Source organism: Prionailurus viverrinus, chromosome B3, assembly GCF_022837055.1.
Source record: "Prionailurus viverrinus isolate Anna chromosome B3, UM_Priviv_1.0, whole genome shotgun sequence".
In the NCBI taxonomy this organism is placed as follows: Eukaryota; Metazoa; Chordata; class Mammalia; order Carnivora; family Felidae; genus Prionailurus; species Prionailurus viverrinus.
This window is the reverse complement of record NC_062566.1, coordinates 3076064-3088126: the sequence shown is the minus strand read 5'-3', so window position 1 is coordinate 3088126 and position 12063 is coordinate 3076064. Positions and strand designations below refer to the sequence as shown.

The 12063-nt window shown below is 46.7% G+C and overlaps 1 protein-coding gene across 8 annotated transcripts in view; it reads right to left on the bottom strand.

The window, feature by feature from the left end:
- NTRK3 (neurotrophic receptor tyrosine kinase 3) overlaps positions 1 to 12063 on the bottom strand; it is a 551343-nt gene that overhangs the window by 30776 nt on the left and 508504 nt on the right. The window contains exon 16 of one of the 8 annotated variants that reach the window (XM_047863610.1): positions 9442 to 9516. The exons of the other annotated variants lie outside the window; for them this stretch is intronic. Coding sequence (XP_047719566.1) covers positions 9442 to 9516 — 75 coding nt within the window. The remainder of the gene's footprint in view (positions 1 to 9441; positions 9517 to 12063) is intronic. 8 annotated transcript variants of the gene reach the window in all.

Sequence of the window (12063 nt, the reverse complement as noted above, 5' to 3'; positions counted from 1 at the left end):
TCCCTACAATGACAGGGACTTCTGCACTGGTGTGGCACCTGTCACCATTAGGGGCTGCTTCTTAACTGTGTCTAAAAGAGGTTTTGCCAGCTGTGCCCGCCCCCACCCCCGATCCCCCACTGTGATAACTCCGGGTGTATGACTGGTTTGCGTATCTCTAATCTCCCTGGGCCACAGGTTGGAAGGAGGCAGGTGGCTGTATGCCTGGGCCAGTGGAGAGGTAAACTGAGGCAAGGCCTGAAGCCCCCTGGCAAACCACACCTTGCACACCCTGTTCAAGGCAAGGGCAAGATGCCCCATTAGAGGAGGTGATACGTGCAGAAGCAGGTCCCCATAGTAGGAACAGAAGGCAGCCCGTCCCGAAGCAGATCTTCCAGTAGAGGCACAATGGCATCATGATACAGAGTCAGACACACAGCCACAAATTCACGGCCATGTCACTGCGGGAACTCAGCTAACCTCTCTGATCCTCAGCTTCCCCATCTCTTGAACATCTGCCGTTTACCTCCGGGTGGATTAAACAGACCGCGTGGATTAAATAAAACACTTCACGTAAAGCATTTAGCATCGTACCCAGGATGTGGCAGGCCTCAATACATGTTGGCAAGAAGCGGCAGCCACAATTGGTGCGGTGATGCTCGGGCACTGTTCTCTGATAAATATTCTCAAGAAGCGTCCTCTGTGAGGTAACGGGCTGTGTACTTCTGTGTGTGCAGGCAGATGGAGGTGTCTGGTGGTAGGAAACACTTAGGCCGGGTGAGGAAGTGAATTCCAAGTGTCCTTCGCTATAGCTCTTTCAATGTGTGCTTACCCCGAGGAAAGAGAAGTGGCTTCTGGTTGTGTGCAGTGATAATAAACAAACCAGACCCTTGCCCCCTTCCTGCCCCCTCCCTCCACCCGCCCTGCGCCCTTAACGAAGCATTCACTGGCCCCCCAGTCACAGTGCTTCCTGCAGGTTGAACAGATCAGCCAGAAAGGCACGGCTATAGCTAGAGGTAAAATCTGAGACTTCCAAACTACTCCAAATTAATCATTCTAGCTGGAGGGAGACTCGGGCCTTTGGGCCCCCCTTTTGTTTTATTAACTGCCAACTGAAAATGCCAGAAGTAGCTGGGGAAGAAGCTCAAAATGGGGGACGGGGAACACTTTGCATATTTTAATTACTTCAGTAAACAACACATACCACAACAGAAACCTCCCATCCGATGGCTACATCCCCAGGCAGAGGAAAGCTGGAAGGGCACCATGGGACAGGACATAAAAAAAATATGCCCCTCCTTCCACTGGAGGCTGCCTTATCCAGCTTCTCTGAGCTGAAGCCAAGCTTCCTGTCCACCCACTGACTAGCTGCCGGGGCACTTCTTACGGGGGCAAGGAGAAACAAACACTCAGCGACTTTTCACACGGCCAAAGCTTTCCTGAGAGTCAAATGCACCTCTACCCCCAGTGGAAAATGGGTTCTTCTTTGAGTCACAAAGTAAGACCTTCTAATTCTAAAGGAGGTTCACTTGGTGCCCGAGAGGAACGGGCTCACAGATGACTTGCCAGACCTCTGGCAGGACCACAAACGTGGGAGAGTGGATAAATTCCTCCATCCACCTTCACTTAAAGGTGGGGGTTCAACCTCGGCAAAAATGTCGGGATGATGTTCTCAGGGCAGCCCGCAGATGAGTGACAACAGCGGGGGACCCGTGAGCTGCGAAGTGATTAATGAACATAAGTTAGCATTGCTACTATTTTTCTGCATCGTGGGTTCCTAGGTAGGCCTTCCCCTGAGAAATTCTAGGAAAGGGGTATTAATTAGCCCAACCACACAACCCATACAGTGACTAGAGATGCCTCGAGCATCCTGGAGGGAGGCAGCTGGAAGCAAGATCTGACACCATGGGAGGCCGTGGAATAGAGTGGATTGCGACTCGGGTTGTCCGCATTCTCGCCCCGGTACTTCTAGGGTGCTTCCGTGCTTTGTACTCTCTTCTTCCTTCTTCTCGCATGTTCACAGCTGTAATAATTCCATAGCTGGACCAGAGGGCTGCTAAGACTCTTCTCCACTCAAAAACTGCGTGAGGTTGTCCCAAGCAAAATTTTCTGACCTGAATCAACATACCAAGAGCACTGAGCCAAAGCTCATCTCAACATTGGCAGCCTGCCTTTCCAGAGTGGCATGTGTATGCATGTGCGTGTGTGTGTCTGTGTGTGTGCATGTGTGTGCATGCGTGTGTGTGTGTGTGTGTGTGTGTGTGTGTGTGTGTGTGTGTGTTGCAGGCGGGCCAACAAGCGCAACGGGCCAGAACTCGGAAGCTCCAGGGCTCTGCCTTAGGTTTACATCATACCACCTGGCTCGTCCCTGGGCCCCTGTGTCTCATTTATAAAATTGGTAGGGTGAGGAAAAGGGCTGGGCTAGTTGGCCTTTAGGTATCATCTAGTTCCAAAGTGCTATGATTTGGTGAAGCGGAGACTGGATAAACTCTGGATGCCCCTCCCAGTGCTGTGCGGTTAGGGCTCTGAGGCTCACAAGCTTCACACAGCCCGCTACTCTATAACTGAGTCCCTGAGTGCCTCTTTGCAGCAAAGGGTGTGAGCCAAGGTTAGTCTCAGATAAAAGGTATGGAGGAGCTGTCCCTCCACACAGCATCTGGCATCCCAGGCCATAACCTGAGGCATGCAGCTGTGCGTTGCTCCTTCTCCCTTGAAAAACAAGCCCTACCTCTTGGCTTCCCCTTCAAGGTCAACAGGCGAGGGAAGGCTGTTCTGAGGATGAACCCAGGAGAAAGTCTTAAATGCTGAGCCAGTAATCACAGTTGGGTGGTTTTTTCAAAGGCATTCCTACTCTCTTATACACATTCGTGTCTCCAAAAGCACAGAAGGAAGATTAGAGCAAGTGGGCTTCTTGTGTTTAGGCTAATGAAACTGGGTGAAGAATCTTCAAGGGTCACCTGATGGGTCCCCGAAAGGTGGAGCTAGGCTAACTCTGGAGTAGGTAATCCTTAGAGTTGAGCCCTCATCTTGATTCATCATAACGGATAGAAAGAGATGCTTTCAACATTCCAACGTTGGGGCCAGTAGTGGAGGCTGGTCCCAGGGATACAGAACAGCTTGTTGAGTGCCTAAACTATATCAGGATCTGCACTGAATGAATTAAAATGCACTGCTTCATTCAGTCCTCCCAATGTGCCTTGGCTCTCAAAATTATTATTATCAACAGCACTGCATAGACGAAGGAAGAAAGGATGGGAGGGAAGGAGGGGTTAAGCAACTTATTTGAGTTCAAGAGGTTGGAGAGCGGAAGGTCCAAGCCTCACACCTAAATTATTCCGATTCCAAAACCAATGTTCTGCACCACCGAATCAGAGTTCTTATTCACATCCAAGTTGAAGGAAAACTCACTGGGACGTCTTGAGGCATATAAATTGATGGGTTTGGGGTAGCAGATCTTGGGAAGTGTGACAGGAATCCTAGAAGTTTATTTCTATAAAAACACCCGTAAAAGCTGAAGAGGGATTTTTCATTCGGAAATACCTAAATCTGCAGATGTAATGAACTAAGAAGGGAGCCTACATCAGCCCAGAGAGCACTCATCAAAATGACACCAGAAAACACTTGTATGCCCCTCACAGACAGACTAGAAAAGGCAGTCAGTTGTGGACTTTGCTTCCTTAGTCCTTCTTTTGTAGCTTTTCTCAGCATAATGTCTGGCCTGACTCAGAAACAACAGTGATTATTTCATGCCTGGTCAGCAGGGCTCCCAAAGACAAGGCATCTCCAGTGAAGACTAGTCTTTTTTACTGAACACCTAGGTCCCAGATAATCTGTTCAACTGCCATAGCATGTATCATCATGATTTCCAAAATTCATTAGTCTTGATTCTTTGGAAATCTATCTCCCCATTATCACCTCTTTCCCTGAGATCACTGTCTCAGGCAGAAAAGGGGGAAGATGGAGAGAGAAGGAGGGATGGTAGGAAGGTTGAGTGGAGATGAGAAGGAAGGAGACAGAGACAGAGACAGAGCAATGTATGTGAAGCCTGGTGATTTAGTCCGGTCTTAGAATTAAGCTGCACCAGAAATAAGCCTTAAATCTGGATTTTGTGATTATGAACACAATACATTGCCTCTTTGCTTAAGATAGATTGGATTAGGTTTCTGTCACTTGCAGCTAAAAGAATCTTGATATAACACTGGAAAATTTGACTCTCAATTTAGTCTCTACTTCTAGGAATAAAATGTCTATTTCTAGAAATGAACTAAGAAGGAAGACTCTGAGAGATCCCAGAGGCCCAGGTAGAAACCAACTGCCCAGCTAGGGCGGAACTACAATATGCCTTCCTTCATCCACAGAATGCCCTTTGCTCCTTTTCCACCCTGCATGGTGGCACCCACATGCCTGGGCTTCATCAGCCATAAAGCATTGCAAGGACACAGTTGACAAACATGTGGGTCTGAGACCAGCACTTGCACTGAAAGCTTTCCTTGCATGGCTGCATCCGCCCACATACCGGGCTTCTGCAGCCCAGTGCCTTTGGCTGGAGGTTACATTAGACATCTACTTTCCATTAGGGTTAGCCACAAGTGCCAGGATGGGAGGAGGCAACAAAAATCAAAGGAACCAGCTAATTCTCAAGAGAGACCTGTCTGACCCAAGCAAAAGAGACTGCGGAACTCATGTGATCCGATCCCCTCCAGTACCCCCAGACAGGAGGTCCTGTCTCAATTCTTCCAGATGAATGGGTTTCTCATGAATCATTTGTCCCGAAAGAATTGCAGAAATAAACTTCAAGATAAAGTCCAGAGCAAGGAGTACAGAATCCCATCACAAAGACTAGGGAGGTTTTCTTAACAAACAGTCCCAGATGGTACATCTAGAAGGATTCCCTTCTTTCACTGTCCTCTTCCCTCTGAACCCCTCAGCTTCTTTACTTAAAGACCTGAGCTCCACCCCATTCCAGGAAACTCCTGTCCTGCTGTTCTGGGAGTTTGCTCTGATAGGAGACATCAATTTTCAGATCACCAGAAAGCAAAATGCTAAGGGCGCTATGAGTCTAAAGAGTAATTACAACTTAAAGGGCAGAGTTCCCATCTCTGGATAAATCTCCAGGTGAGAATCAAAGGACTGGACCTGGGAACACCAGCTCATTGCTCTGAACCTATAAGGACATGAGATACTGCATAATTTTAGGTTCCCCCTAAGAGGCTATCTTAACTATCTTGATTTGCAAGGCTTGGGAACCAACGAGAAGGTAGGAAATCACATTCTGCAATGTCAGGGCTGTTAAACTGTCAAAGTCCTAGTATGTATTATAATGTTCTCTAGTTCATGGACACTTCGCTGCATCCTGATCCACCCCACAAACTCAGTGATAGCTGAAGCACACCAACATGTAGAGAGGGTTGAAAACACTCATCCTAAGCTCTTGTTGTGTGCCCTGGGCATGGAGAGACAGGTCTGTGTTCTCAGGTTCCTCAGAAAAACTGGGTTCAATTGGGTGGAGACCTACACACCCTGAATGCTTCTAGTGCAAAAGGTATGTCTCTAATCAGGTTTCTAAGGAGGTCTTTGGACTGGGGCATACTTGTGACCACATGCTCTCACTGACTTGTGTCAAAGGCCTTGGCACTGTCCTTCCAACTGCAACTAAACCTTTCCTAGAATTACAGCATACCCTGCACGTGTGAGTAGCAGGGTAGCAGGGTGGGCCTTCTATAACCTGTGAAAAGAAGGATATCCTTGTCAGCTTGAAATAGAACCAGACTTTTCTGATCTCTACTGCTGCTCCCAACTGGGACTCCATGGGACATGGGTGCAGAATAGAGAAGCCAAATGATGTTGGGATGAGTCAGTATCTTAGAAAAGGTAGCTTGCCTGCTTGCTTGGTTGTTTTTTCCAGAAAGGGGACTCAGAGGGATAAGTCAGAGGAGAGTACCCCATGGGGGAAGATGAAAGACGTTTTGCTCCTTAGCCCTGAGTAGCAAAGTGATAAAGGGAAACCAGACAACAGGCCATAAGCAGTAAAGAACCAAGACTTGATGGGGTAGTCATAATCCAGTAGTTGGAAGACCACAGTGAGAGACATTCACGTGCCTGGAGTATATTCCTAAGTGACACTGATACTGTCGTGATGAAGAAAACCCTTGGCAAATGACAGAGTAATAACTTCTCTCTACCCATATGACACATATTGTGACACTGAAAGAGACATTGCCTTGACGTTCACTGAAACCTCTGGATAAATGTGTTCTAGAAGTCCAAGAAAATAACAGCATCACAAGTGGAAATACTCTCTTTTGGCATGAAAGGAAAACTGGATAGGGTTACTGACATCTCAAAGTAATTCTTCACTTTGCTAAAGAGGCTCTCTCTGGTGCATATAAATGATGGTTTGTTTGCCATATAGCCTTACCAAGCTTGTGCAGAAAGTAAGATGCTACCTAAAGTTTTCTTCCTGGGAAGTACATAAATGTTCATTACACATAAATACAAGGTTACATGGTGAGATTGATGTTAAGTATAACCATAATAAGATATGGTCCAGAGACATCCTGCTTCTTGCTAATAGCAGTCCCAAGACTCAATGCAGTCTGTCTGTGGATTCCATTCACAAAGGCAGGCAGGAAATTTAGGATTCTCTTCAAGCTGAACCCTTCACTCAAACCCCTGTCAAAAAACCTTTATCCAGCCTCAGACCTCCGCATGCATTCTCCCCAACCCTATTATCTATACACAGACCCATGCATCGTCCCTCCTTCCAACGTGCGTGAAACCCAGAAACACTTGACACGCTGAAGTCCAGTTCCACCTCTGCCTAGGATGGACGCCACAACAGGAAGACTTGCTCTCATGCCCCCGTCCCCGATTTTCCATGCCTATCCCCATTCCCAATGACAACGACACATGGAGAAGCAGAATTTGCTGTCCCTTCATGCACAATCAGCAAAGACTGGACAACCACCCCAACATATCTACTGCTCCTGATCCAGCCATGCAAATAAGCCCATTCGCAGGACCTTGGGGGATAACCTAGGAAGTCCTCCCTTTCCTTTCTTTCTCCCACTTCCTGCCAACCAGTATCTTTGGGTGAATGCAGAGACTAACTGATAGAGACAGGATTTCAGATTTGGCTCAATGTAGGCTTAAATCCTGGCTCCACTGTTTTCCAGTGTTGTGTTTAAACGTCAGTGTTCTCATCCTTAAAGTGGCACTATGATAAATATTCATGGGAACAGTATAGATTAAATAAATCAGCCTCTTTAAAGTCCCTATCCAAGTGTTTGGTGTAGGTGCTCATCAAAGATAAGCTGCCACTCCAAACCACCCCTGAGGGCACCAGGTGGAAGAAGAAAAGCCCTTAAGATGTCCTGAATGGCTAGTGCATGTCAAAGACTGAGGGGCGTTCTATAAGATGCTCTCCCAAGTGGAGAAGCCCACAGCCTTACTCACTTTGACAGTGTCTTAGTCATGTCAGCCAGAGGTGAAACCTAACTACTGAGCAGACAAGGTATGCTTCCAATGCCATGGCCACCTTCTCCCTTCTCAATTTTTGTAATTCTGAGGTTTGTATTTCTTGCTTTGGAGTCATAATGTCTAGACCTGACTTGTTTCAGATAAATTTTATCCAAGCCGTGAAAGCCCTCTTTGGCTAAATTAAGTCAACTATATAACTTAAGGTATGCTATATGCCTTAGGCCACTCAAATGCTTTGGCCTCCCTGTCTAAAATTGTGCATGTGTGAGCACACACACACACACACACACACACACACGTACATACACAACTATCACCACCACCAGTAGTACCACCAAACACTTCCTTTTTCTTTCTCTGCTTTATTTTTCTTCAAAGGATCTATTATTCTTTTACATATAATATATTCTACTTTATCTTTATTTTCTATTTCCTTTATTAAGGGCAGAGATTTTTTCCTGTTTTTATCACAGTTGTATCCCCCAGCCCTGAGGATAGCTCATGATACATGGACAGTGTTCTAATTTACCAGGGAAGGTAACAGTTTATGCCTGTGGTATCAATTTAATTATTAATAGCTTCCCTTTTCAGTCTCAGAGGTGTCCAGGTTTAGACAAATATACAAAGTTGATTAATAATAAGTAGTTGTTGAATTTAATTAATAAATTTGACCAATTTGATACTTTAATTAAACCCATCAACTCCTCAAACCAAGAGTTTTACCCCGAGGTGAATGAATTACATATGATGTTAAAAGCATGAGAAGAGATTGATTAATCTCTTATAATGGCCCTGCTTTCAAAATTCTCACAAGGCTAGCAAACATGGTCATTCTGATAAACTCTAACTCTACACAGCTGTTGGCATTAAAAAATCCTGAACTGTAAGGCCGTTATTAGTAACAGTGCCAAGAGGAGATATCTATAAAAACGTGGTCCTGAGAGAACCTGGGAAGCTATGCCTAATTTACCTCCCTAACTGTATCACAAGAGAAATGAATGGAATTGGAAAAGCACCCCCGTGCACCTGCCCATGAGACTGCAGCATCAGGATGATATCACGTATTAGAGACTGGAGGTCTCTCACTTCAAAATGAGCTACAACACACCCCATAGTGTCCGAAAACAGCCTCTTGCCTGTGGGAAAACATCTTGAGACGGATATGTGTCCTCCTAGGCTGGGTGAGGTTTTTAAGGCTGGATAGGTAAATGTTGTAGTTCTACTTCCCCAAGTGGACCATTCCCAAAACAGAAGGAAACAGCCCCTAGACGAAAAGTGGAAGGAAGCCATCCAGTTCAGTTTGATGAACAAGGCAAGACAGATGGAACTCTGACTCCGCATTATGTCCATTCTCCATGCCAGAGATTACCACAGAAATTAACATGGGGATGGGAAAAACCTTCCCCCAAATACTCGGGGAGATGCCTCAGTCATGGTGCTACATAAAAACTGTCCTAAACATCAAATTTCTTAGACAAGCTTCATTTCAGGTCAACAGGGAGACCCCCGCTTCTTCAGACCCTTTAGCCTATGTGGCATTCTCAATTCCTTAAAGGGAGTGTAGGCACCCAAAGTGTACTCAAAACTCAAGGTCACACTTCCTGAAATGCAAGAAAGCAGCCAAACCATCATCCATGCAGAGCCTCCAGCCTTCACCACACACGCAGGCTTGGACAGAATCCTTGGCAGCCATTTAAACTCCGGCGGCTCTCCCAGATGTGCACCTAATTTTAGCAGACCATGGCCCCTCCACCCCCCACCATGCTTCCTCTCCATGAGATATCCCAAGCACATCAATGGCTTTGGCAGGAAACTTCCATGGAAGTGAAATGATGCCCCCCCCCGCCTGCTGGGAGGCAGGGAAGGAGAGGTGGGAAGCATCCCCCGCCCATGGAAGTTCCTCTCCAAAGTCTGCAAGCTGTCGGTTTGTGTGTGGACGGCCCTGCCCAGCCCCCTGGCCCCAGAAACAAAATCCAGACTCACTGTGGAAGCTGCCGGTGCTGCTAGCCTCTGTCGCTGCCATGACACGCTGATCGGGCCCTTCTGGCATGGCCCTTCCTGACAGTGAATGGAGGAGAGAGCGGGGTAGGGGAAGAGAGAATAAAGGATGAAGGCAGAGGAAGAAAGCATGGAAGGATGAAAGAAGGGAGGATAAGGGGAGTGGGTGTATCTTTAAGTGAATGGCGAGTCTCCTGGCATAGCCTCCAGACACCTGTCATACCACTAGGGGAAAAGGCTGACAGCATCAGCCCAGCTCCAAGGCCCTCACTCAGGAGTCCAACCAGAGATGCTACCCACAGCTCGGCAGGCACACCATCACACCACTCTTAATACATGGCACCCAGCTGTCTTCCTTTTGGTCTTCTACCAAGATCCACTGGCTTCCCTCCAAGGGCTCAGTTCTACTTCCAACAAGATGAGCCTCTCGGCCAACTACCACTCTGAAAGGAAGAGGGTTTTATCCAGAATTTTCACCCCCTTAAGTCAAAGAAATAGCACCTCTCCAAAGTTTCGGAGGGAATAGCTGTCCTTCCTGTCTCCAACAGAAAAATCACTGAATTCACCACCACTTTCATGGCTTCCTTCCCAGATGCCCTTCCCTGCCTGCCCAATTTGGAAAAGGGGTGAGCTAGCCAGATGTCACCTGTGTGGAGCCTCAGCCTTTCTTTTCCTTGGTATCAACACAGTCAGTGTGTACAGACTCCATTACCACTTGGGAAAAACTCATTCCCCTTAAAAGGCCTCTTGAGAAGTCAGAGGAGTAGGTATGTTAGGCAGCTTTTGAGAAGGGATATGCAATGACTTAGCAATGGCATTTCTCAAGTGCCTCCCAGGTCAAGAGCTGTGTTCAAAAGACAAGAGACAAAGCCCCTGCTCTCAGTCAAACCAGAGGCATAGAAGCATATCAAGGACCCAACAAAGAAGAATATTCATGAAGCAACACATCTCAATAGGGTGATACTGGGGAGACCACCCAGTGAGAACAGTGAAATGGGACCACTGGGTTTGATGGCAGTGAGGAGCAGACAGAGAGAAAGAACAAAGAGAAATACGAAAGAACAAATGGTAAGTCGAGAAGAGAAGACATTATGGGCTGAATGATGTCCCTCCCAGAATTAATTAAGCTGAAGTCCTAGCCCCCAGTCCCTCAAAATGTGACTGCATGTGGGGGCGCCTGGGTGGCTCAGTTGGTTAAGCGGCTGACTTCAGCTCAGGTCATGAGTTCGAGCCCCGCGTCGGGCTCTGTGCAGATAGCTCAGAGCCTGGAGCCTGTTTCAGATTCTGTGTCTCCCTCTCTCTGACCCTCCCCCGTTCATGCTCTGTCTCTCTCTGTCTCAAAAATAAAATACACATTAAAAAAAATTTTTAAAAAAATGTGACTGCATGTGGAGAGGTAAGTAAGATAAAAACAAGGTCATGTGGGTGGGTCCTAATCCAATACAACTGATGTCCTTATAAGAATAAGAAATTTGGGGGCACCTGGGTGGCTTAGTTGGGTAAACATCCAACTCTTGCTCTCTCAGCTCAGGTCATGATCTCACGGTCCATGAGATTGAGCCCCACATTGACCCCAGGCTGATGGTACAGAGCCTGCTTGGGATTCTCTCTCTCTGCCCCTCCCCTGCTTGCATGCATGCTTTCTCTCTCTCAAAATAAATAAATAAACTTAAAAAAAAGAATAGGAAATTTGGTCACAGACATTCACAGAGGGAAAAGATGTAAAGAAAGACACGGAGGAAAAGACAGCAAGTACAAGTCAAGGAGACAAGCCTCAGAAGACACCAACCATGCTGACACCTTGGTCTCAGACCTCCAGAAGCATGATGAAATAAGTTTCTGTTGTTTAAGCCTCCAGTCTGTGGTGCTTTGTTACAGCAGCCCTAGGAAATGTATACAGAAGGTATCAGACATGTTGGAAATGAACAAGCACCACTGTGGAATGAAGGCAGGCTGGCTGGGGTAGAGCTGAGAGGACTTCTTGTGGGAGGGGGCCAGGAAGCAGTTTGGCAGACAGCCTGAGGGCCCTGGGGGCCAGGGTAAGAAATTTATAATTTTGTGAAATGAAGATTCACTCAAATCTCTTAAAGAAGCAGCTGGAATGATGGAAGGTTTGAAGAGTATGGGCAAGGTGACTCTGAATCTGAAGGTACATTTGTTGATCCAAGAGTTGGTCTGGTCATGGAGTGGACTAGGGTGCTTCCTGACAACATACAAAGAACAAGTAACACTGAAGTAAAGAGAGAGAAAGATCAGGTAAGGAGTCAGGTATAGATGATGAAGAGACAGGTTCAAAAATGCCTCCCCTTTGGGAAATGTCCCAAGAGGGTTTTCACTCATGCTAACAGGCTGCTGAGTATCTGCTTGAGAAGCAGGAGGTGGCCATGGTGAGTTTTATCTCCAACAAGCCAAGTTTCAATCACCAGTGAATTCTCCAGGGGAGGTTAACAGCTTAAGCAATCAAAGAGAGAAGAGGTGGAGGCTAAAAATGTAAATTCAACCAGCTTCTGCCTAAAAGCAAAAAGGCATTATAAGCATGTGTGTGTGTGTGTGTGTGTGTGTGTGTGTGTGTGTGTGTGTGTGTGTGTGAGGTTTCCCAAAGTAGAT